Raw genomic sequence first — 26,374 nt, 5'->3', positions numbered from 1 at the left:
TAAAAATAAAGCAGCCAGTATTTACCCTGCACAGAAATAAAATAACCCACCCAAATCTAACTCTTTCTGCACATGTTAAATCTGCCTCCCCTGCAGTGCACATGGTTTTGCCCAATTGCTATCAAAAATCCTGCTGCGATCAACTTGGAATTACCCCCAAGATGTCTAGAGTAGTTGCATGTAAGCTTGTTCTACAAGCCTTGGAGATGTAGTCTGTTAACTGTTCACTGGACAGGCTGGTGTCTGTTTGGCGTACCTCCCTCTAATGAAAGCCCCCAACATGTCTGCATATAACGTTGAAACTCTATTATATGTAGGTGATTGCATTTAAGGTCTAGTGGTTCTTCAATGGAAAAATTTACAGATTTACATATGGGTATACAATGTCATATCTATCTAAACATTTCCAATTGTATTCCTGGATTTTATATAATCTAATTGGTTTATAAATTTTGCTTAAACAATATGTGGTGAAGTAGAGATTTTTGTTTAGTGAGATGTGTAGATCTGTGTTTCTCCTTATCTCGTCTTTGATCTTTGTCTACATTTATTTCTACCCATCTAAACCTTGACACTTGTTACATTTGTAGTGCGTTATAGTACATGTGAAATGCCTACTTATGTACTATTGGTATCTCACCTGCTTTTGATCTACAGTGCCAAAATTGTTGTGCACCTCCACCCTCCTCCTCCAAACAAGGAACCTGGACCGTACCAAACCAGCCGCTACTCCTACGTCAAGCTGTCCTTTCGGGAGCATGGGCAGATTGAGGTAACGGGCGACTAGGTTGATTTGTGATCTGCTTCATTACTGAGTACACAACACTTTCAGATTTCCTCCAAATGGCCGCTGCTTTATAATGCAACAAAACACAATCTGTTTGGGGAGAGATTTATCAAACATACTCAAAAAGAAATGTGGAGGTGTTGCCGATAGCAACCAATCAGATTTTAGCTATCATTTATTGAGTACATTCTATATAAAAAAAATAGCTAGACTCTGATTGGTTGCTATAGTCAATACCGCCACTTGTCCTCTGTAAAAGGTTTAATACAGCTTTCCTGTAGACCAGGGGTTCCCAACCACGGTCCTCGCACTAACAGTCCAGATTTTAAGGATAGTCAAACTTGAGCACAGGTGACTAAATTAGTTCCTCAGTTATTTTGATTGAACCGCCTGTGCTCAAGCATGGATATTGCTAAAACCTGGACTGTTAGTGTGCCTTGAGGGCCGAGGTTGGGAAACACTGCTCTAGACTGTTCTTTTATTTAAAAAAAAAAAATATTTAAGGAATGATTCTTTTAATTACTTGTCCTTACAATCGCCTGTTTCTGCCATCCATACTTGCACCCTGTTTGCTGGTAAAGTCCTATTCCCTTGCTCTAGAATAATCTTGCTAATAAAGATCATTGAAGCCTATGAATAATTCCAGTAACACATGTTTCTGATAACTGAACATGAAAGTAAAAGTCATGAGCATTATTATTCATGGTTACTGTTAGTTTGATAAGCTAGCTACTACCATATATATTGCACAGTACTGACCAATGCTCTCCTGTGCTTGGCTGCAGTTCAACCGACGCCTATCGGAGGAGCTGACACAGAGGAGGTGGGAACGAGCATCACCCTCTATACAGATGAACAAAGGTCCCCAGGTAACGCTTGACACCATAATATCGGAGCATTGTGGTGTGCTTGACTGTTTAAAGCAAGTGTGGGCAATAAGCGACCCTACGGCTGCTGTGGAACTACACATCCCAGCATACCATGCCTCAGGCCATGCTAAAACAGTGGTAGGGTATTCTGGGATGTGTAGTTCAACAGCAACTGGAGGGCTGCTTATTGACTAACCCATATTTAAAGTATACCCAGCTCTTGTGGTCTTACAATATGGTCTTGACATCTAGTAATTGTAGTTATTTAGCATTAAAAGAGGTCATAAGCATGTTTTAGAAAAAGCACATAAAATAGAAATAGTACAGAAAGGTATACATGGGTACAATGGAAGCTTCCAGTAAATAGCGGGCAACGAAGATAGTAAAGGACTAGCAACACCCCATCCACAGCATGTTTAACTTGCTTCCTTCAGGCAGGCGTTACAGGGCAGTCCCCGCCGGGTCCACCGGAAGCCTCAAAAGTTTCTTTCCCCAAGCGGTCCGCCTTCTGAACTCCTGAACATTGACTGACTAGACGTACATGTAACTCACTTTCTCTTACGTCCTAGAGGATGCTGGGGTCCACATTAGTACCATGGGGTATAGACTGGTCCACCAGGAGCCATTGGCACTTTAGGAGTTTGAGAGTGTGGGCTGGCTTCTCCCTCTATGCCCCTCCTACCAGACTCGGTTTAGAAAATGTGCCCGGAGGAGCCGGCCACAGCTAGGGGAGCTCTACAGAGCTTTTCTAGGAAAGTTATTTTTAGAGTTTATTATTTTACAGGGAGGCTGCTGGCAACAGCCTCCCTGCAGCGAGGGACTAAGGGAGGGCGCAGTGTACGCCCTGCGGGGTCTGAGCCACTGTCTCCGCTGACTAAACATTGAGCTCCAGAGGGGTCGGATCGCCATTTTCCTGCCTGCACAGCGCTGAGAGGAAAAACAGGTCCCTCCACAGCAACTCCAGCTATCTCTACACGGTACCAAGGGGTTGTAGAAGGGAGGGGAGGCTGTAAAACGACTGTGTATCTCCCTTTGCTGAAAGCGCTGTGTGTGGGTTGGCTCCAATCTCTGTGTCTCTCTTGCCATTCTTGGGGGAGAAATTCTGCCTGCCCCCACCTGTGTGTGTGTGGAGTGTTTGGTGGTCTCCTTTAGCTATGTCCAGGGACACTGTGTCATATGCTGCAGAGGATTTATCCTCCCAGGATGATCCCATTCCATGTAATCAGGATAGCACTGGTTTAGCACAGATTCCAGCAAGGGAACCTGAGTGGTTTTCCTCTATCAAATCTTGGATTTCTCAGATTTCTGACAGGGTTGCAAGTAAGGAATCTGCAACCCAGGTATTACAGAGCTCTATGGCAGTATGGCCGGTTTCTGGTACCTCAGGACGCCCCGCTATATACCCCCACAAACGTGCGCTTGTGCATGTCACACAAGACAACGCGGATACCGATTCTGACACTACAGACGGTGATAGGTATGTATTGCGGGGGTCCGCATCTCTTGCAAAGGGGGTGCAATTGTTGATGGAGGCTATCAGGGATGTGTTAAATGTTAATGATACCACACCTTAGGTTGAGGAGGCTTTTTTCACTGAAAATAAAAAAGCCTCGCTAACCTTCCCTGCGTCAAAGGAATTGAATGCTATATTTGAAAAAGCATGGGAAAACCCTGAGAAGAAATTCCAGGTCCCTAAAACGGTCCAGGTGGCATTTCCTTTCCCTGAGGAGGATCGGAAAAAATGGGAAAACCCGCCGATTGTTGACGCATCTGTGTCCAGGCTCTCAAAGAAGGTGGTTTTGCCTGTTCCAGGATCTACCGCCTTAAAGGAGCCGGCTGATAGGAAAATTGATAACACGCTTAAATCAATGTACACTGCTTCAGGGACCATATTACGTCCCACTATTGCTACTGCATGGATTGCAAAGGCGATAGTAAAGTGGTCGGCTACCTTACTTGAGGATTTGGATACGATGGATAGGGATGACGTTGCATTGTATTTACGCAACATACATGATTCAGCAGGTTTTATGGTAGAATCCATGAAAGACCTGGGTTCCATGGCTGTGGGAATTTCTTCCATGTCTGTTTCAGCTCGTCGGGGACTGTGGCTGCTCCAGTGGTCGGCCGACGCGGAATCCAGAAGTGTGGAGTCCCTGCCCTATACAGGTCAGGCTCTCTTTGGGGAAGCTCTAGACGCGTGGATATCCACGGCTACAGTGGGTAAGTCTCCGTTTCTTCCCTCAGCAGCACCTGCTCCAAAGAAATCTTTCTCTTCATCTGCAACGCAGTAATTTCGGCCTAACAAGCCTAAAAAGGCCAGAACGTCCAATACCTTCTTTAGGAGAGGTCAGGTTAAATCCAAGAAACCTGCCGCTGCAGGTTCCCAGGAACAAAAGCCTGCTTCGGGTACACCAAAGTCCTCCGCATGAAGGTGGACTGCACGCCCCGGAGGTGGGGCCAGTGGGAGCGAGACTCGGCCACTTCAGTCATGTCTGGGTATCGTCCGGCCTGGATCCCTGGGTGGTAGTTATTGTGTCACAGGGATACAGGCTGGAATTTCAAGGTCTCCCTCCTCATCGCTTTTTCAAGTCGGGCTTACCAACTTTGTTGGAGGACAGCACTGTACTACAAGACGCTGTCCAAAAACTGGTGGAGGCACAGGTCATTGTGCCAGTACCACCTCACATGCAGAACAAAGGTTACTATTCAAACCTTTTCGTGGTACCGAAACCGGATGGTTCGGTCAGGCCCATTCTGAACCCAGGATCATTGAACCCCTTTCTAAAGGAGTTCAAGTTCAAGATGGAGTCTCTCGGGGCGGTGATATCAGGTCTGGAAGAGGGGGAATTCCTGGTATCACTGGATATCAAGGATGCGTACCTCCACATTCCGATCTGGCTGCCGCATCAGGCTTATCTCCGTTTCGCATTGCTGGACTGTCATTTCCAGTTTCAGACCCTGCCATTCGGCCTCTTCACAGCACCGAGGGTGTTTACCAAGGTGATGGCGGAAATGATGATTCTCCTCCGCAAGTAGGGTGTGAACATTATTCAATATCTGGACGATCTGCTGATAAAGGCATCGTCCAAGGAGAAGCTGCTGCAGTCCATTGTTCTCACAACACGACTGCTCCAGAGTCACGGTTGGATTCTGAACCTTCCAAAGTCACATTTGGAACCAACCCAGAGGTTGTCATTTCTGGGAATGATCCTGGATACGGAAGTGCAGAGGGTGTCTCTTCCGCAGGAAAAGGCGTTGGTGATAACAAACTGTGGTCCGGGATGTCCTGAAGCCACCCTGGGTGTCGGTTCATCAATGCATTCGCCTATTGGGAAATAATAAAAATAAAAACACAGCGCTTATTAATCCACCAAAAAATCTATACACATATACCACTTCAATAAATAACAAATCTCTGCAGCTCCTACTGGCGGTGCTGTTCCACCCACTACAAAACAGAATTACAAAAAAGAATTTATAGGAGCGCTGAAAAAATGTCATTCAATTACTTAATAGTAGTTTTATTTAAATACATTCATAAGACAAAATAAAAATACTTTAAAATTGTGCAAATTGATTCAAGCCCATGTCCATATCTCCTTAAAAAGCCATCTCAAAAGGCTATATATGTACCAGTCCAACTGACTGTTTGTAACAGACTTGTGTCTCAGTGCTCCAATGGACACCAAATCCCTTTATGTAACAGTTTTTTACAGTCTCTGTGGTACCACTTAAATTTGTATCCAAGCACGGGGGAGAGCGCTGTGGCTGCCTGAATAACCACAGCGGTATGCTACGACCCCTAGTTTTTGCAGCCGTAATATGGAGAGCTTGTTACTCACGGCTGTCACGGTTGTTCGCGGCTGTCACGGCTTTAGCTTCTCTTGCAAGGGGAGCGGACCTCCTTAGCCAGGCACCGCTTCAGCTGTGTCCCCAATCAGAACGGCTCGTCGGCCCGCCGTGCAGTCAAAAGGAAGATGGTTGGACTATGGGCAGTAGAATCCCAGCAAATATGCCCTCCTTACGCGTTTCTCCGCCGTTAGGGCAAGCGGTTTCATCAGAGAATGATTCCTCTGATGAAACCACTTGCCCTAACGGCGGAAAAACGGGTGTTCCAGTCAGTGTACGTGTTTCCACCTACTCATCCCAAGAATCCTAAAGCTCATAAGGAGAACAAGGGTTCAAGCGATCCTCATTGCCCCAGACTGGCCAAGAAGGGCATGGTACGTGGACCTTCTGAATCTACTGCAAGAAGAGCCGAGGCCTCTTCCTCTTCGGGAGGACCTGCTGCAGCAGGGGCCGTTCGCCTATCAAGACTTACCGCCGCTACGTTTGACGGCATGGAAGTTGAGCGCCTGATTCTTGCACGGAAGGGCATTCCGAAGAAGGTTATTCCTACCCTCATACAGGCTAGGAAAGGGGTAACGTCTAAACATTACTATCGTATTTGGAAGAAATATGTCTCTTGGTGTGAGTCCAAGAAGTTTCCTACGGTGGAGTTTTAACTGGGACGTTTCCTCCTCTTCCTGCAAGCAGGAGTGGATATGGGCCTGAGGTTGGAATCTGTGAAGGTCCAGATTTCGGCCCTATCCATTTTCTTTCAGAAACAATTGGCTGCCCTCCCTGAGGTTCAGACCTTTTAGAAGGGAGTTCTGCATATCCAACCTCCCTTTGAACCGCCTTCGGCGCCTTGGGACCTTAACGTGGTGTTGCAGTTCCTCCAGTCGGATTGGTTTGAACCTCTACAGGAGGTAGAGGTCAAATTTCTTACATGTAAGGCGGTCACTTTGTTGACCTTAGCTTCTGCTAGACGTGTGTCTGAGCTGGGGGCGTTGCCCTGTAAAAGCCCTTACTTGATCTTCCTCGTAGATAGAGCTGAGCTCCGGACACGTCAGCAGTTTCTTCCGAAGGTTGTGTCGGTATTTTATATCAACCAACCTATTGTGGTACCAGTGGCTACTGACTCCTCAATTACATCAAAGTCCTTGGATGTCATAAGGGCTCTGAAGATATATGTGAATAGAACTTCTCGTCACAGAAAGTCGGACTCTCTGTTTGTCCTATATGATCCCAAGAAAATTGCGTGTCCTCCTTCTAAGCAGACGATCTCTCGCTAGATCAGGTTCACTATCCAGCAGGCTTATTCTACGGCAGGACTGCCGTGTCCAAAATCTGTTAAGGCCCACTCTACTCGTAGGGTGGGGTCTTCCTGGGCGGCCTCTGATGATCTGAAGTTCAGTCAATCAGTTCTGCAAGAGCCTCTGCGCTCTCCCTCCCGTTCTGGGAGCTTTGGTACATCCCCATGGTACTAATGTGGACCCCAGCATCCTCTAGGACGTAAGAGAAAATAGGATTTTGGTACCTACCAGTAAATCCTTTTCTTGTAGTCCGTAGAGGATGCTGGGCGCCCGCCCGCCCAGCGCTTCGTTTTCCTGCAAATGTTATTTGGTTCAGTACGACTTCGTTTTAGTTGAGTACTGCATTGTTACTTGGTAAGTAATGTTTCAGCTATTGCTGAGTAGTTCAAGCTAGTTGGCTTGATGTGCCTTGTATGTGTGAGCTGGTATGAATCTCGCCACAATCTGTGTATAATCCTTCTCTCTTAGTTGTCCGTCTCCTCGGGCACAGTTTCTAGACTGAGTCTGGTAGGAGGGGCATAGAGGGAGGAGCCAGCCAACACTATTAAACTCTTAAAGTGCCAATGGCTCCTAGTGGACCTGTCTATACCCCATGGTACTAATGTGGACCCCAGCATCCTCTACGGACTACGAGAAAAGGATTTACCGGTAGGTAATTAAAATCCTATTTGTGTCCCTACGGTATACCTATCTGTATGACTTTACTTGCCCCCACCTGCTTATCTGTTACCTACTTGGCTATTGTATAGCAGACCGAAGAAGAATTCCTAGTATACGCAAGTATACCTGGCCAATAAAGCTGATTCTGATATAAAGGGCTAAAACACAGGAAGAAGGAAGGAGGGCTCTGCTACAGTGGCCCAACTTTCTCATTAGGGGACAGTGCTTACAATTACTGTTCCATTTAGTACGTGTTTGTAAAGATGACTTTGCATACATAAATCAGTTTTCCAGAAATTCCTTTATATTGCATTATATTTAAAGGGGATGTAGGAGACCCCTGGCCTGGCCTAGTCCAGGGCCTACAACACAATCTTAAGTCAAATCACTGAGCACTAGAAAAGTTAAATGTCTCTTCAGAAGAGCTCTATTAATAAGGACTGGATAGATGGTAATGCTGTAGTTTGCTGCACCACTGCAGAGCAAATGGGCTAATCGCGGCGATATGGCTTCAGGCAAAAGGGAGGTTCCCATGGGGTGTACAAGAGGGCAGTTTATATTATGGAGACCACCTCTTAAGCTGATGTCGGCACTGTGCCATTATTATAACATATCATACATGCTTCAGTCTGAAGGAACAGATCCTGATTACATCTTGGAGTCAGTCTTTAGTATCTAATGCCAAGGATCAAGTCATTATATACTATTGACAAACTTAAACCCAGGGCTATGGAGTCAGTACACCAAGCCTGAGATTCAGACACCTCTACTTTACTACTGTCTGACTCCTTTATAAATGGCAATTGTGTGTAGTAAAATGGTAGCAAAGGCATTTTCTTCGGAACCACACAAATAATCGCGCACATAATTCTAAAATGTACCCAGCATATGCAGGGTCACCTCGGCCCACCCCTCTAGCGCCCCTCCTGTAACACTGGTGGCAGCACAGGGTTTTCCACTGTTGGTCTATTTCCTCTCCATTGCAGCAGTGAGAGCTGTTGTTGGTGAGGGGGGCTCAGAATGCACATGTCCATTTCCGGGTATGCCCTTCTTGATTATTATATAGATTATATACTATTAAATACTTCTGGTTTTAGGCAGCCGTCATTAAATTTCTTCCAACTCCACTCAAAATTGTCTCCGACTCCACAGCCTGCTAATAAAAGCTTTAGGGAGACCTTTCCTGTAGAAAACTCAATTCTCAGTAATTTCTGAACACAAGGATAGGACACTTCTGTCCACTACATCAGTTGGATTTGCATATGTTACTATATGCTTGTGTTAGTATACTACTTTTATACTTTCACTCTATGGTGTTAGCCTGCTGGTTATATGTGGGTACAATGACCTAACCTCACAAAATTAGTGAATTGAGCTTTACTGCACATCATTCGGTAACTTTCCTTATTACTATAGTACATAACAAATATTTATAGTATGATAACAAGGAAAGGTTCTTTTTTGTGCAGCTCACTGCACATCCGATCGCACCCCTGCACAGCGATTACCCTCTCCCCTGTAGGCAGTGATTACCTGGTCGCAGTAGTGTAAAAAAACACCTGCGTGTGACCAGGGCTGAATTAGGCCCTAAGTCTCTACCTACCATTGGGTACGAGTAGTTGGATAAGTGCCTGATGCATACGAGTCTGTAAACTATTGCTGCCATTTCTTTCACTGTGTGACTGAATACGTTAAATGTTCTATATAAGGTAATGCAGTAATATTTTTCTCCTACATACTTGAAATATATCTGTAGTTGAATATGTGCTCATATTGCTTATTATACTAATGTATAACTTGTGACTAATTGCTAGTGTGATTGCTGACTTTACTATTCCTGTCAGTTTCTGTGAATATACTGATAATCAATGTTGGTGCAAGGCAGGGAGGGAATGGATTGTATGTCACTTTAGCAAGCTATAAAGTGATTTCAGTCACAAATTGTGTAGTTAATACCATACAGGTGTGTGATTTGTTTACCATGTGTAAGAGAGGCAAGGGTGAGGAGGATACACTCTCCACAGCAGCACCAACACTGATTTCTTGTTTGTCCTGTAAAGCTGGGTTACCCTCTCAGGATCTGGTTCAAAATGGATTATGTGCAAATTGTTTTCGCTTTCACCAAAGCCTCCTGAATAATCCAAGGCAGGCACAGGTTCAAGTTGAACCCCCATGGGCTTCTTTTGCACAGACATTATCCAATATAGCTGAGCGGATAGTTCCAGCTCCTATACCAGTGGTAGGTTACCCTGTTAACCCTTGCATGCAACATTCCCCCTGGGTTTTATTATATCCAATCCAGGAATCTGCAGCTTTTCAACAAAAACAGGATGCAAGGCCTGTGGAAAGTAAATCACACAGATATGAAGCAACATATTCACAGTCTACACATGTTTCAGATGGGGACACTTCGGAGGATTCCTCGCATTCTGGGTCTGCATGCAGAGATGAGGATGAAGGTCCCAGCTCATTGGATATACTTGAGCTAATTAGTGCTATGAAAACCATTCTATCCTTAGAGGAGGCAGCAGAGCCTTTGTTAAAATCCAAGGCTCCTATGTTTTAACGTACCAAAACAGTCAGAACTGAATTTCCTGGGTCAGAACAGCTGACGGAGATTATGCAAGAGGCTTGGGTCACACCCAGTAAGACGTTTAGGATTCCAAAGAAATGGAATTTCCATTATCCTCTTCCAGCTGTGGACTGTTTAAAAAAGGATGTGGCTCCCAAGTAGATACGTACGTCATTTGATTGGTGCGAAAATCTACATTGCCTCTGCCTTCAACATCATTAAATGATGTTACGGATAGAAAAATAGATGATTTATTAAAAAACATTTTCTCCTTCTCTGGGGCAATTGTAAGACCAGCTAGATAGCTTCTGCCTGGATGGCAAAAGCTGTGGCAGCCTGGGTTGATGCATTGGAGAATGATCTTTTAATGGCATCTAGAGAGACAAAATCCCATATTGCACATATTAAACAGGTAGCTATTTTTATGGAAGAAGCAGCCTTGGATATGGGTACTATTGCCTCTCAAGCCTCAGCAGTAGCAGCTCACAGAGCTGGCTGACTCAAGAGTCCAAGAAAGTTCTAGTGTCTTTGTCTTTTATTGGAGATATTCTTATTGGTAAAGAATTATACAGTATTTTGGAGTCCGAGGCAGACTCCAAGAAAGTGAAGTTTCCTTCAACCCACAAATCCAAACCTAGATTTCCAGCTTTTCGGCCCTTTCGGACCCAGGCAAAAGCAAAAGGAAAGGGTTATGACAAACAGTCCCAATTTGACAAGTCTGGTAAGACTAAAAAGCATTGTGCTACCAGAGGGCCTGTTTCCAAGCCAGAAGATAAGCCATCAGCCTGATGGTGCCGGCCTCCACCTGGGGGACCCCAGGGTGTGAAGCCGTCTTCTTCATTTTGCGCAAATCTGGCAGCAGTCCACCGCAGTTGCCTGGGTGCAAGAAGGGGTATCTCACGATTATGTGTTTGCCTTCAAGAAACACCTTCCACAAAGGTTCTTTTGTACCAGCAGTGTTCAGTAGAAATGAAGTCCAGGACCTTACAAGAGGCAGTTCAGAAGTTGCTTCAGTCAGGAGTGATAATTCCAGTTCCTCCTGCGCAACAAGGACAAGGTTTATATTACAACCTGTTTCTGGTTCATAAGCCAAATGGGTGGTTCCGGCCAATACTCAATCTCAAGGTGCTGAACAAGTACATTTGGGTGCCTCGCTTCATTATTTTGCCCATGCAGCAGGAGGATTTTATGGTATCCCTAGATATCCAGGATGCTTACCTGCATGTTCCTATAGCACAGTCCCATCAGTGCTATCTCAGGTTTGCTATTGTCCAGCAACACTTTCAGTTTCAGGCCCTACCATTTGGACTGGACACAGCTCCAAGAGTGTTCACCAAAATTATGGTGGTAATGGCGGCTTATCTCCGTCGACAGGGAATAAGGATTTTTCTCTAACGTCCTAAGTGGATGCTGGGGACTCCGTCAGGACCATGGGGAATAGCGGCTCCGCAGGAGACAGGGCACAAAAATAAAGCTTTAGGATCAGGTGGTGTGTACTGGCTCCTCCCCCTATGACCCTCCTCCAAGCCTCAGTTAGGTTTTTGTGCCCGTCCGAGCAGGGTGCAATCTAGGTGGCTCTCCTAAAGAGCTGCTTAGAAAAAGTTTTTTAGGTTTTTTATTTTCAGTGAGTCCTGCTGGCAACAGGCTCACTGCATCGAGGGACTTAGGGGAGAGAATTTCAACTCATCTGCGTGCAGGATGGATTGGATTCTTCGGCTACTGGACACCATTAGCTCCAGAGGGAGTCGGAACACAGGTCTCACCCTGGGGTTCGTCCCGGAGCCGCGCCGCCGACCCCCCTTACAGATGCTGAAGATTGAAGGTCCGGAAACAGGCGGCAGAAGGCTCTTCAGTCTTCATGAAGGTAGCGCACAGCACTGCAGCTGTGCGCCATTGTTGTCACACACTTCACACCAGACGGTCACGGAGGGTGCAGGGCGCTGCTGGGGGCGCCCTGGGCAGCAATATATAATACCTTTTATGGCAAAAGAATACATCACATATAGCCATTGAGGCTATATGTATGTATTTAACCCATGCCAAATGTCTAAAACTCCGGGAGAAAAGCCCGCCGGAATAGGGGGCGGGGCTTATTCTCCTCAGCACACAGCGCCATTTTCCTGCTCAGCTCCGCTGTGAGGAAGGCTCCCAGGACTCTCCCCTGCACTGCACTACAGAAACAGGGTAAAACAGAGAGGGGGGGCATATTTTGGCGATATTTTTATATATTTAAGCGGCTATAAGGAACAACACTTATATAGGGTTGTTCCCATATATATTATAGCGCTTGGGTGTGTGCTGGCAAACTCTCCCTCTGTCTCCCCAAAGGGCTAGTGGGGTCCTGTCTTCGATAAGAGCATTCCCTGTGTGTCTGCTGTGTGTCGGTACGTGTGTGTCGACATGTATGAGGACGATGTTGGCGTGGAGGCAGAGCAATTGCCGATAATGGTGATGTCACCCCCCAGGGAGTCGACACCGGAATGGATGGCTTTGTTTATGGAATTACGTGATAATGTCAGCACATTACAAAAATCAGTTGACGACATGAGACGGCCGGCAAACCAGTTAGTACCTGCCCAGGCGTCTCAGACACCGTCAGGGGCTGTAAAGCGCCCTTTACCTCAGTCGGTCGACACAGACCCAGACACAGACACTGAATCTAGTGTCGACGGTGATGAAACAAACGTATTTTCAAGTAGGGCCACACGTTATATGATCACGGCAATGAAGGAGGCTTTGCATATCTCTGATACTACAAGTACCACAAAAAGGGGTATTATGTGGGGGGTGAAAAAACTACCTGTAGTTTTTCCTGAATCAGAGGAATTAAATGATGTATGTGATGAAGCGTGGGTTAACCCAGATAGAAAAATGCTAATTTCAAAAAAGTTATTAGCATTATACCCTTTCCCGCCAGAGGTTAGGGCGCGCTGGGAAACACCCCCTAGGGTGGATAAGGCGCTCACACGCTTATCAAAACAAGTGGCGTTACCGTCTCCTGATACGGCCGCCCTCAAGGATCCAGCAGATAGGAGGCTGGAAACTACCTTAAAAAGTATATACACACATACTGGTGTTATACTGCGACCAGCCATCGCCTCAGCCTGGATGTGCAGTGCTGGGGTCGTCTGGTTGGATTCCCTGACTGAAAATATTGATACCCTGGATAGGGACAGTATTTTATTGACTATAGAGCAATTAAAGGATGCTTTCCTTTATATGCGAGATGCGCAGAGAGATATTTGCACTCTGGCATCGAGAGTAAATGCGATGTCCATATCTGCCAGAAGGAGTTTATGGACGCGACAGTGGTCAGGTGATGCGGATTCCAAACGACATATGGAAGTATTGCCGTATAAAGGGGAGGAATTATTTGGCGTCGGTCTATCGGATCTGGTGGCCACGGCAACTGCCGGAAAATCCACCTTTTTACCTCAGACCCCCTCCCAACAGAAAAAGACACCGTCTTTTCAGCCGCAGTCCTTTCGGTCCTATAAGAACAAGCGAACAAAAGGACAGTCATATCTGCCTAGGGGCAGAGGAAGGGGTAAGAGAGGGCAGCAAGCAGCCCCTACCCAGGAACAGAAGCCCTCCCAGGGTTCTGCAAAGCCCTCAGCATGACGCTGGGGCCTTACAAGCGGACTCAGGAACGGTGGGGGGGTCGACTCAAGAATTTCAGCGCACAGTGGGCTTGCTCACAGGTGGACCCCTGGATTCTGCAGGTAGTATCTCAGGGTTACAGGTTGGAATTCGAGAAGTCTCCCCCTCGCCGGTTCCTAAAGTCTGCTTTGCCAACGTCTCCCTCAGACAGGGCGACGGTATTGGAAGCCATTCACAAGCTGTTTGCTCAGCAGGTGATAGTCAAGGTACCCCTCCTACAACAGGGAAAGGGGTATTACTCCACGCTATTTGTGGTACCGAAGCCGGACGGCTCGGTAAGACCTATTCTAAATCTGAAATCTTTGAACCTGTACATACAAAAATTCAAGTTCAAGATGGAGTCACTCAGAGCAGTGATAGCGAATCTGGAAGAAGGGGACTTTATGGTGTCCCTGGACATAAAGGATGCTTACCTGCATGTCCCAATTTGCCCTTCACATCAAGGGTACCTCAGGTTCGTGGTGCAAAACTGTCATTATCAGTTTCAGACGCTGCCGTTTGGATTGTCCACGGCACCTCGGGTCTTTACCAAGGTAATGGCCGAAATGATGATTCTTCTGCGAAGAAGAGGCGTATTAATTATCCCTTACTTGGACGATCTCCTGATAAGGGCAAGGTCCAGAGAACAGCTGGCGGACGGAGTAGCACTAACCCAAGTAGTGCTGCAACAACACGGGTGGATTCTGAATTTTCCAAAATCTCAGTTGACCCCGACAACACGTCTGCTGTTCCTGGGAATGATTCTGGACACGGTTCAGAAAAAGGTGTTTCTTCCGGAGGAGAAAGCCAGGGAGTTATCCGAACTTGTCAGGAACCTCCTAAAACCAGGGACAGTGTCTGTACATCAATGCACAAGAGTCCTGGGAAAGATGGTGGCTTCTTACGAAGCGATTCCATTCGGCAGATTCCACGCACGAACTTTTCAGTGGGATCTGCTGGACAAATGGTCCGGATCGCATCTGCAGATGCATCAGCGGATAACCTTATCGCCACGGACAAGGGTGTCTCTTCTGTGGTGGTTGCAGAGTGCTCATCTGTTAGAGGGCCGCAGATTCGGCATACAGGACTGGGTCCTGGTGACCACGGATGCCAGTCTGAGAGGCTGGGGAGCGGTCACACAAGGAAGAAACTTCCAGGGAGTATGGTCAAGCCTGGAGATGTCTCTTCACATAAATATACTGGAGCTAAGAGCGATTTACAATGCTCTAAGTCTGGCAAAACCCCTGCTTCAGGGTCAGCCGGTGTTGATCCAGTCGGACAACATCACGGCAGTCGCCCACGTAAACAGACAGGGCGGCACAAGAAGCAGGACAGCAATGGCAGAAGCTGCAAGGATTCTTCGCTGGGCGGAAGATCATGTGATAGCACTGTCAGCAGTATTCATTCCGGGAGTGGACAACTGGGAAGCAGACTTCCTCAGCAGACACGATCTACACCCGGGAGAGTGGGGACTTCATCCAGAAGTCTTCCACATGATTGTGAACCGTTGGGAAAAACCAATGGTGGATATGATGGCGTCCCGCCTCAACAAAAAACTGGACAGGTATTGCGCCAGGTCAAGAGATCCTCAGGCAATAGCTGTGGACGCTCTGGTAACACCGTGGGTGTTCCAGTCAGTGTATGTGTTCCCTCCTATGCCTCTCATACCAAAAGTACTGAGAATTATACGGCAGAAGGGAGTAAGAACGATACTAGTGGCTCCGGATTGGCCAAGAAGAACTTGGTACCCGGAACTTCAAGAGATGCTCACGGAGGATCCGTGGCCTCTACCTCTAAGACGGGACCTGCTTCAGCAGGGACCGTGTCTATTCCAAGACTTACCGCGGCTGCGTTTGACGGCATGGCGGTTGAACGCCGAATTCTAAAGGAAAAAGGCATTCCGGAAGAGGTCATTCCTACACTGGTAAAAGCCAGGAAGGAGGTGACTGCACAACATTATCACCGCATTTGGAGAAAATATGTTGCGTGGTGTGAGGCCAGGAAGGCCCCCACAGAGGAATTTCAACTGGGTCGATTCCTACATTTCCTGCAAACAGGATTATCTATGGGCCTCAAATTGGGGTCCATTAAGGTTCAAATTTCGGCCCTGTCGATTTTCTTCCAGAAAGAATTGGCTTCAGTTCCTGAAGTCCAGACTTTTGTAAAAGGAGTACTACATATACAGCCCCCGGTTGTGCCCCCAGTGACACCGTGGGATCTTAATGTAGTCTTGGATTTTCTCAAATCCCATTGGTTTGAGCCCCTCAAATCGGTGGAGCTGAAGTATCTCACATGGAAAGTAACCATGCTACTGGCCCTGGCTTCAGCCAGGAGAGTATCAGAATTGGCGGCTTTATCATATAAGAGCCCATATCTGATTTTCCATACGGACAGGGCAGAACTGCGGACGCGTCCTCATTTTCTGCCTAAGGTGGTGTCAGCGTTTCACCTGAACCAGCCTATTGTGGTGCCTGCGGCTACTAACGAGTTGGAGGATTCCAAGTTGTTGGACGTGGTTCGGGCATTGAAAATATATATTTCAAGAACGGCGGGAGTCAGAAAGTCTGACTCACTGCTTATATTGTATGCACCCAACAAGATGGGTGCTCCTGCTTCTAAGCAGACGATTGCTCGTTGGATTTGTAGCACAATTCAACTTGCACATTCTGTGGCAGGCTTGCCACAACCTAAATCTGTCAAGGCCCATTCCACAAGGAAAGTGGGCTCATCCTGGGCGGCTGCCCGGGGAGTCTCGGCATTACAACTCTGCCGAGCTGCTACTTGGTCAGGGGCAAATACGTTTGCAAAATTCTACAAATTTGATACCCTGGCTGAGGAGGACCTTGAGTTCTCTCATTCGGTGCTGCAGAGTCATCCGCACTCTCCCGCCCGTTTGGGAGCTTTGGTATAATCCCCATGGTCCTGACGGAGTCCCCAGCATCCACTTAGGACGTTAGAGAAAATAAGAATTTACTTACCGATAATTCTATTTCTCGTAGTCCGTAGTGGATGCTGGGCGCCCATCCCAAGTGCGGATTGTCTGCAATACTTGTACATAGTTATTGTTACGAAAAAATCGGGTTGTTATTTGTTGTGAGCCGTCTGTTCAGAGGCTCCTACGTTTGTCATACTGTTAACTGGGTTCAGATCACAAGTTATACGGTGTGATTGGTGTGGCTGGTATGAGTCTTACCCGGGGTTCAATATCCTTCCTTATTGTGTACGCTCGTCCGGGCACAGTATCCTAACTGAGGCTTGGAGGAGGGTCATAGGGGGAGGAGCCAGTACACACCACCTGATCCTAAAGCTTTATTTTTGTGCCCTGTCTCCTGCGGAGCCGCTATTCCCCATGGTCCTGACGGAGTCCCCAGCATCCACTACGGACTACGAGAAATAGAATTATCGGTAAGTAAATTCTTATTTTCCATACCTCAACGACCTATTAATCCAGTCTCGGGAATTGCTTCAATGTCATCTGCAACAGACAATAGCTTGTTTACAGAGACACGGTTGGCTCGTAAATTGGGCAAAGTCGTCCCTGGTTCTGTCACAACGTATGACGCACTTGGGGGCTGTATTGGATTACAGTCTTCAGAGTGTTTTTACCTCTGAACAAAATATCCACAATACAGTCGAGGATTCAGGAGCTGCTTCACAGTCAAAGGGTATTCATTCACGCAGCTATGCGTGTGATGGGATCAATGGTGTCGACATTCGACATGGTGGAGTATACTCCATTCCACTCGAGGCCTCTTCAACATCTGATACTTTCCAAATGGAATGGGTTACATCAGACAATAAAAACTCAGACTATGGTCCTTCCTCTGGAAGTACGGAGATCATTAGCCTGGTGGCTACAGACATCCCATCTGGTGAAAGGTAGACCCTTTTGGATCTCCGATTGGGAGATTCTGACAACGGATGCCAGTCTTCAGGACTGGGGAGCAGTGTCAGAAAAAAGTTGCTTCCAGGGGCAGTGGAGTAAGGAAGAAAGTTGCCTGCCAATAAATATATTGGAACTTCGGGCCATATATATATGGCACTCATTCAGGCAAAGGACATTCTTTAGTGGAAACCAGTTCAAATTTGCTCGGACAATGCAGCGGCAGTAGCGTACCTCAATCATCAGGGAGAAACTTGCAGGCAAAAGGCAATGAAGGAGGTAAACTGCACGTTAAGGTGGGCAGAACTTCATCATCCAGGCTTGTCCGTGGTGTTCATTCCTAAACTGGGAAGCGGATTTTCTCAGTCAACACGCTATTCATGCAAACGAATGGGCTTTACACCCCGAGGTCTTCCAGACCCTGGTATTCAAGTGGGGGTTGCCAGAGATAGATCTCATGGCTTCCCATCAGAACAACAAAGTTCCCACATACGGGTCAAGGACAAAGTATCCCAAAGCAACCTTCGTGGATGCCCTGTTAGTAAGATGGGACTTTCGTCTGGCCTATGTGTTTTCACCGATCGCCCTGTTGCCCATGGTGATGCAAAAAGTAAAACAGGGAAAGGGCGTTGTGATACTAATAGCTACGGCTTGGCCCAGAAGATATTGGTATACAGATCTGCAGAGGCTGTCAGTGAATACTCCGTTTCTACTCCCTCAACGTCCAGATCTGCTGTCTCAGGGTCCTTGTTATTACAAGCACCTGGTTTGGCTGTCTTTGACGGCGTGGCACTTGAGACTTCCATCCTGAAAGCAAAAGGATTTTCACAACAGATAATTCAAACAGTGCTTAGATCCTCTGCTCGCATTTATTACCGAATATAGCATGCTTATATTCAGTGGTGCCGTGCCAGGAAATTTGAGCCTAGGTCTTTCAGAGTTTCCAGGTCCTAGCATTCCTTCAGGCAGGAATGGATAAAGGTCTACGGGTGGCTTCCTTGAGAGTTCAGGTGTCAGCATTGTCTGTATGGTTTCTAAAGAAAATTTCTAACCTGCAGGATGTTCGCACTTTTTTCCAGGGAATGCTTCACATCCAACCTCCGTTTGTTCCTTGTTATGTCGCCCTCCTTTTCTGATATTTCATCCAGATAGAGCGGTTCTCAGAACCAAATCTGGTTATCTTCCTAAGGTGGTGTCTAAATTCCACCTTAACGAAGACATTGTAGTACAGGCTTTTCAAGGGCCGGATCTTTCTGTAGGAGATGCATCTTTGGACGTAGTCCATGCTTTAAGAATCTATGTGATTCGTACCAGTTCCATCAGAAAGACAGAAACTCTCTTCGTTCTCTACGGATTTCACAAGAGAGGATGGTCTGCTGACAAGCAGACAATGGCGAGGTGGCTTCGGATGACTCTTTCAGAAGCATATTCTCGAGCTGATCTCCCGATTCCGGCTGATGTCTCTGCTCACTCTACTCGTAAAGTAGGTCCTTCATGGACAGCACACCGTGGTGCTTCAGCTGAACAGATATGTAAGGCAACAACATGGTCTTCCATTAACACATTCATTAGCCATTATGCCTTTGATACCTTTGCATCTCAGGATGCTGCATTCAGGCGAAGGATTCTCTTGTCCAGTCAGGAGCGTCCTCTCCACTAAAATTGTTTTGAGACATCCCAATGTATTTCCTGTGGATCCTGCAGGAGAAATACGCAGTTATGGTAGACTTACTGTTGATAAATCTATTTCTCCTAAGTCCACAGTATCCACAGGGATCCTACCCTGACGCACCTGATTCGAGGATCCTTACACCTACTAACCTCTTCCTTCTTCTACGGAAGTGTGTGCGTGTGTGTTCTTCTCGCCTGATTAGGGCTCTCTATGATGCTCCTGCCTTGAGCTTTGGAAAACAACTGAATTGCCTGAGCCAGGAGGCGGGGATATAGGGGACTGGCCCGTTGCATTCTGGGAGGCCGAAAGCTTTTGATCGTTGGTGCCAATGCGCTGACACTACTTCATGTCCCAATGTATATCCTGTGGACTTAGGAGAAATAGAGTTATCGATGGTAAGTCTACCATAACTACGTATTTTCGTTCCTTTCGTCCACAAGGAAAAGCTAAGGGACAATAAAGTCCCAGACAAACGCGCACGGTAAAGCCCACTAAGCCAAAGGCCAAGCAACCCTGGGCAGCTCGTCAACCTGCAGCCTGACGAGGCAGACCTTCCCAGGGGGGACCTCAGGGTGGGAGGCCGACTTCTGCACTTTGTGCAAGTTTGGACCACGACCACTTCAGATGCTTGGGTGCAAGAAGTTGTCTCTCGCGGGTACGCCGTCTCATTCAAGGGACTTCCTCCTCAACAGTATTTCAACACGGGCCTACCTTCAGATCCGGTCAAGGCTCAAGTACTCCAAACCGTAGTCCATTCCCTTCTACACTCAGGAGTGATCGTACCGGTTACTCAGTCCCAATGGGGCAGAGGCTATTATTCAACCCTGTTCCTAGTTCCAAAACCCCGGCCTCTTCTCAACCTCAAATCTTTAAACAAGTTTATGACAGTTTCCAAGTTTCACATGGAAACCTTGCAATCCATAATTTTAGCCATGGAACCTGGGAACTTCATGGTTTCCCTGGATATACAGGATGCATATCTGCATATTCCTATTGCTATTTCCCACCAGCAATTCCTGCGGTTTGTTATGTGTAATCATCATTATCAGTTCCAGGCACTGCTGTTTGGTAAAAAGATTGTTGGTGCCGTAAATAGGCCAAAGTCATGGCTTTCATGGCAGCACACCTTCGTCGCCACGGTATTTGGATTTTCCCACACCTGGATGGTCTGCTGAACCTGGTGAACTCACACGATGTTCTGCTCAGTCATCATCTCCAACTGACAGTAGCCTTCCTGCAATGTCATGGATGGCTAACATCCCAACGGATGTTGTATGTGGGAGCGCTTCTGGCATCTCACAGTCAACGACTTTACCTATTTCCGGACAAGATTTTGAAACTGTAGAACCAAATACGACACTTCATTCACCGTCCCCCAGTGTCTTTGCATTCAGCAATGCAAATCCCCATGCTAATGGTGCCAACATTTGACACTGTCGAATTCGCTCAGTTTCATTCTCGTCCTCTGCACAGACTGATTCTTTCCAGGTGGAACTGCCAACCTCATCGCATCAGATCCCAAATGATAACTCTGACTCCGGAGGTTTGGCTGTCACTCACTTGGTGGCTCCAAGACCATCAGCTAAACATGTGACACCCTTTCTGGGTCCCCCAATGGGTCCTGCTCACAACAAATGCCAGCCTTCGCGGCTGGGGAGCGGTAACCAAATAACATTAGTTTCAGGGATGGAGCCTAGCGGAGTCTCAATTGCGAATCAGTGTGTTGGAGTTGAGGGCGGTGTACAAGGCGCTGACCCTAGCACACGCACTACTCCAAGACATACCAGTCCAGGTTCAGTCAGACAACGCCACAACAGTGGCATATATCAATCATCAGGGAGACACTTGCAGCAAGATGGCAATGCAAGAAGTGTCCAAAATTCTCTGATGGACTGAACGTCATCTACCGGCCATATAAGCAGTATACATTCCAGGCGTACGCTACTGGGAAGCTGACTTCCTAAATTGTCAAAATGTTCACGCAGGAGAATGGGCTCTTCACCCAGACGTCTTCCAACTTCTGGTGGACAGGTGGGGCCTACCAGACGTGTATCTCATGGCCTTGCGTCACAACCACAAGGTTCCAGTATTCGGTACCCAAACCAGGGATCCTCAGGCAGCATTCGTAGATGCCCTGTCTGTCCAGTGGAACTTTCGTCTAGCATACATCTTTCCTCCGGTGTCCCTTCTGCCTCAGGTCCTTCGAAAGGTCAAACAAGAAGGAGGAAACCTCATTCTGGTGGCACAGGCGGCATTGGTTCTCCGATCTTCAGGTACTCTCAGTGGGGCAACCCCTTTAACTTCTTCAGCGACAGGACCTTCTATCTCAGAGCCCATTCTCCATCCGGACCTGGCCCGTCTGTCTTTGACTGTGTGGCTCTTGAATCATCAATCCTAAAGACGAAAGGATTTTCGAATCTATTTTAGAGTATGCCACACTTGCTTTACGTGGTGCGCCGCAATAATGCAACTGTCTTTCGAACAGCAAGAATACTTGCGTTTCTACAACGTGGTTTGGATTTAGGCTTACGTCTTGCTGCTGTCAAAGGTGCACGTTTCTGCATTGTCTGTTTGGTTCCAACACACGATTGCTTCACTTCCTGATGTACGTACCTTTCTTCAGTGTGTCATCAGTATACAACCTCCTTATGTCCCTCCGGTGGTTCCATGGGATCTGTCTGTAGTACTGACTGCTCTTCAAGAGCCGATCTCAGATGGCTGACAGCTAAAGTGCTATTTTCGTGGGCAGTTCCTTCGGCCAGAAGGCTGTCAGACTTAGAAGCCCTCTCCTGTTGTCCCCCCTTCCTGATTTTTCATAAAAAACTGAACTAGGCCTGGTTACCTCCCTAAAGTGTTTTTTTCTTTCCACCTTAATCGGGAGATTGTGGTTCCGGCCAGACTTATGTGCTAAAGAACATTCTTTGGATGTGGTTCATGTTCTACATATATATGTAGACCACACTAGCTCCATCAGACGGTCTGATGACCTGTTCATTCTTTTTGGCTTTCACAAGCGTGGTTGGCCTGCTAATAAGCAGACTCTGGCCAGATGGACTAGAATGGTCATTGCACATGCCTACACTCAAGCTGACCTTCCCGTACCAGCTTCCATTTCTGCCTTATTTACTTTCTGTAAGACCCTCGTGGGCAGCACGCCGTGGTGCTTCCACCGAACAATTGTGCAAGACGGCTACGTGGTATTCGGTCCACACGTTTCTTAGGTTTTATGCCTTTGATGCATTCACCTCCCAGGATGCTTCATTCGGCCGCCGGATTCTTTTATCCTCTCAGGCCTTGAAGTACTGCTTTAGGATATCCCCGATGTTTCCTGTGGAACATATGAACCCTGATGAAGAAAAGGAGAGTTATGGTAGACTTACCTTTGTTAACTCTTTTTCCTGGAAGTTCATAGGGTCCACAGGGCGCCCACCCTGACGCACCTGGCCTCTCTTGGTTTTTACAGCATTGGCCTCTGGTTCCTTTCTCCTGTCTGAGAGAATATGTTCTCCTGTGCCTAACAACATCTTTCTTTTCTCTATCGTCCTAAGTGGATGCTGGGGTTCCTGAAAGGACCATGGGGAATAGCGGCTCCGCAGGAGACAGGGCACAAAAGTAAAGCTTTTACAGGTCAGGTGGTGTGTACTGGCTCCTCCCCCTATGACCCTCCTCCAGACTCCAGTTAGATTTTTGTGCCCGGCCGAGAAGGGTGCAATTCTAGGTGGCTCTCATAAAGAGCTGCTTAGAGAGTTTAGCTTAGGTTTTTTATTTTACAGTGATTCCTGCTGGCAACAGGATCACTGCAACGAGGGACAGAGGGGAGAAGAAGTGAACTCACCTGCGTGCAGGATGGATTGGCTTCTTGGCTACTGGACATGAAGCTCCAGAGGGACGATCACAGGTACAGCCTGGATGGTCACCGGAGCCACGCCGCCGGCCCCCTCACAGATGCTGAAGCAAGAAGAGGTCCAGAATCGGCGGCTGAAGACTCCTGCAGTCTTCTTAAGGTAGCGCACAGCACTGCAGCTGTGCGCCATTTTCCTCTCAGCACACTTCACACGGCAGTCACTGAGGGTGCAGGGCGCTGGGGGGGGGGCGCCCTGGGAGGCAAATGTAAACCTTTAAAAAGGCTAAAAATACCTCACATATAGCCCCAGAGGCTATATGGAGATATTTACCCCTGCCTAAATGTACTAAATAGCGGGAGACGAGCCCGCCGGAAAAGGGGCGGGGCCTATCTCCTCAGCACACGGCGCCATTTCTGTCACAGCTCCGCTGGTCAGGAAGGCTCCCAGGTCTCTCCCCTGCACTGCACTACAGAAACAGGGTATAACAGAGAGGGGGGGCAAAATAAATGGCAATATATTAATATAAAAGCAGCTATAAGGGAGCACTTAATCATAAGGCTATCCCTGTCATATATAGCGCTTTTTGGTGTGTGCTGGCAGACTCTCCCTCTGTCTCCCCAAAGGGCTAGTGGGTCCTGTCTTCGTATAGAGCATTCCCTGTGTGTCTGCTGTGTGTCGGTACGTGTGTGTCGACATGTATGAGGACGTTATTGGTGTGGAGGCGGAGCAATTGCCAAATATGAGGATGTCACCTTCTAGGGGGTCGACACCAGAATGGATGCCTTATTTGTGGAATTACGGGATAGCGTCAACTCGCTTAAGCAGTCGTTTGCCGACATGAGGCGGCCGGACACTCACTTAGTGCCTGTCCAGGCGCCTCAAACACCGTCAGGGGCTGTAAAACGCCCCTTGCCTCAGTCGGTCGACACAGACCCAGACACAGGCACTGATTCCGGTAGTGAAGGTGACAAATCAACCGTATTTTCCAAAAGGGCCACACGTTATATGATTTTGGCAATAAAGGAGATGTTACATTTAGCTGATACTACAGGTACCACTAAACAGGGTATTATGTGGGGTGTGAAAAAACTACCAGTAGTTTTTACCGAATCAGAAGAATTAAATGACGTGTGTGATGAAGCGTGGGGTGCCCCGATAAAAAACTGCTAATTTCAAAGAAGTTATTGGCTTTATACCCTTTCCCGCCAGAGGTTAGGGAGCGCTGGGAAACACCTCCTAGGGTGGACAAAGCGCTAACACGCTTATCAAAACAAGTGGCGTTACCCTCTCCTGAGAGGGCCGCACTTAAAGATCCATCAGATAGGAGGATGGAAAATATCCAAAAAGGTATATACACACATGCAGGTGTTATACTACGACCAGCTATTGCGACTGCCTGGATGTGCAGTGCTGGGGTAGTTTGGTCAGAGTCCCTGATCGAAAATATTGATACCCTGGACAGGGACAATATTTTACTGTCGTTAGAACAAATAAAGGATGCATTTCTTTATATGCGTGATGCACAGAGAGATATCTGCACACTGGCATCACGGGTAAGTGCTATGTCCATTTCGGCCAGAAGAGCTTTATGGACACGACAGTGGACAGGCGATGCGTAGAGGAGTTATTTGGGGTCGGTCTATCGGATTTGGTGGCCACGGCTACGGCCGGGAAATCCACCTTTCTACCTCAAGTCACTCCCCAACAGAAAAAGGCACCGACCTTTCAACCGCAGCCTTTTCGTTCCTTTAAAAATAAGAGAGCAAAGGGCTATTCATATCTGCCACGAGGCAGAGGACGAGGGAAGAGACAGCAACAGGCAGCTCCTTCCCAGGAACAGAAGCCCTCCCCGGCTTCTACAAAAGCCTCAGCATGACGCTGGGGCTTCGCAAGCGGACTCGGGGGCGGTAGGCGGTCGTCTCAAGAATTACAGCGCGCAGTGGGCTCACTCGCAAGTAAATCCCTGGATCCTGCAGATAATATCTCAGGGGTACAGGTTGAAATTAGAGACAGAGCCACCTCGCCGTTTCCTGAAGTCTGCTTTACCAACGTCCCCCTCAGAAAGGGAGACGGTTTTGGAAGCCATTCACAAGCTGTATTCTCAGCAGGTGATAGTCAAGGTACCTCTTCTACAACAAGGGAAGGGGTATTATTCCACTCTTTTTGTGGTACCGAAGCCGGATGGCTCGGTAAGGCCTATTCTAAATCTGAAGTCCTTGAACCTGTACATAAAGAAGTTCAAGTTCAAGATGGAGTCACTCAGAGCAGTGATAGCGAACCTGGAAGAAGGGGACTTTATGGTGTCCTTGGACATCAAGGATGCGTATCTCCACGTTCCAATTACCCCTCACACCAGGGGTACCTCAGGTTCGTTGTACAAAACTGTCACTATCAGTTTCAGACGCTGCCGTTTGGTTTGTCCACGGCACCTCGGGTCTTTACAAAGGTAATGGCCGAGATAATATTTCTTCTTCGAAGAAAAGGCGTATTAATTATCCCATACTTGGACGATCTCCTAATAAGGGCAAGGTCCAGAGAACAGCTAGAGATGGGTTTAGCACTATCTCAAGAGGTGCTAAAGCAGCACGGATGGATTCTGAATATTCCAAAATCCAAATTAATGCCGACAACTCGTCTGCTGTTCCTGGGGATGATTCTGGACACAGTTCAGAAAAGGTTTTTCTTCCCGAAGAAAAAGCCAAGGAGTTATCTGACCTGGTCAGGAACCTCCTAAAACCAGGAAAGGTGTCTGTACATCAATGCACAAGAGTCCTGGGAAAAAATGGTAGCTTCTTACGAAGCAATCCCTTTCGGCAGATTCCATGCAAAGGGATCTGTTGGACAAATGGTCAGGGTCGCATCTTCAGATGCACCTGCGGATAACCCTGTCGCCGAGGACAAGGGTATCCTTTCTGTGGTGGTTGCAGGAGGCTCATCTATTGGAGGGCCGCAGATTCGGCATGCAGGATTGGATCCTGGTGACCACGGGTGCCAGCCAGAGAGGCTGGGGAGCAGTCACACAGGGAAGAAATTTCCAGGGAGTGTGGTCGAGCCTGAAAAAGTCTCTTCACATAAGCATTCTGGAACTAAGAGCAATCTACAATGCTCTAAGCCAGGCGGAACCTCTGCTTCAAGGAAGACCGGTGTTGATCCAGTCGGACAACATCACGGCAGTCGCCCATGTAAACAGACAGGGCGGCACAAGAAGCAGGAGGGCAATGGCAGAAGCTGCCAGGATCCTTCGCTGGGCGGAGAATCACGTGATAGCACTGTCAGCAGTATTCATCCCGGGCGTGGACAACTGGG

General features: G+C 47.5%; 1 protein-coding gene across 1 annotated transcript in view; it reads left to right on the top strand.

Annotated features, from left to right (window-relative positions):
* The window catches only part of VPS36 (vacuolar protein sorting 36 homolog), a 57,715-nt gene that overhangs the window by 7,704 nt on the left and 23,637 nt on the right, over window positions 1-26,374 (top strand). The window contains exons 4-5 of the mRNA XM_063951928.1: window positions 658-772; window positions 1,573-1,656. Coding sequence (XP_063807998.1) covers window positions 658-772; window positions 1,573-1,656 — 199 coding nt within the window. The remainder of the gene's footprint in view (window positions 1-657; window positions 773-1,572; window positions 1,657-26,374) is intronic.

Source organism: Pseudophryne corroboree, chromosome 2, assembly GCF_028390025.1.
Source record: "Pseudophryne corroboree isolate aPseCor3 chromosome 2, aPseCor3.hap2, whole genome shotgun sequence".
NCBI classification, from domain to species: Eukaryota; Metazoa; Chordata; class Amphibia; order Anura; family Myobatrachidae; genus Pseudophryne; species Pseudophryne corroboree.
Note: the sequence above shows the minus strand (reverse complement) of the source record. Positions and strands in the feature narration are given on the sequence as shown.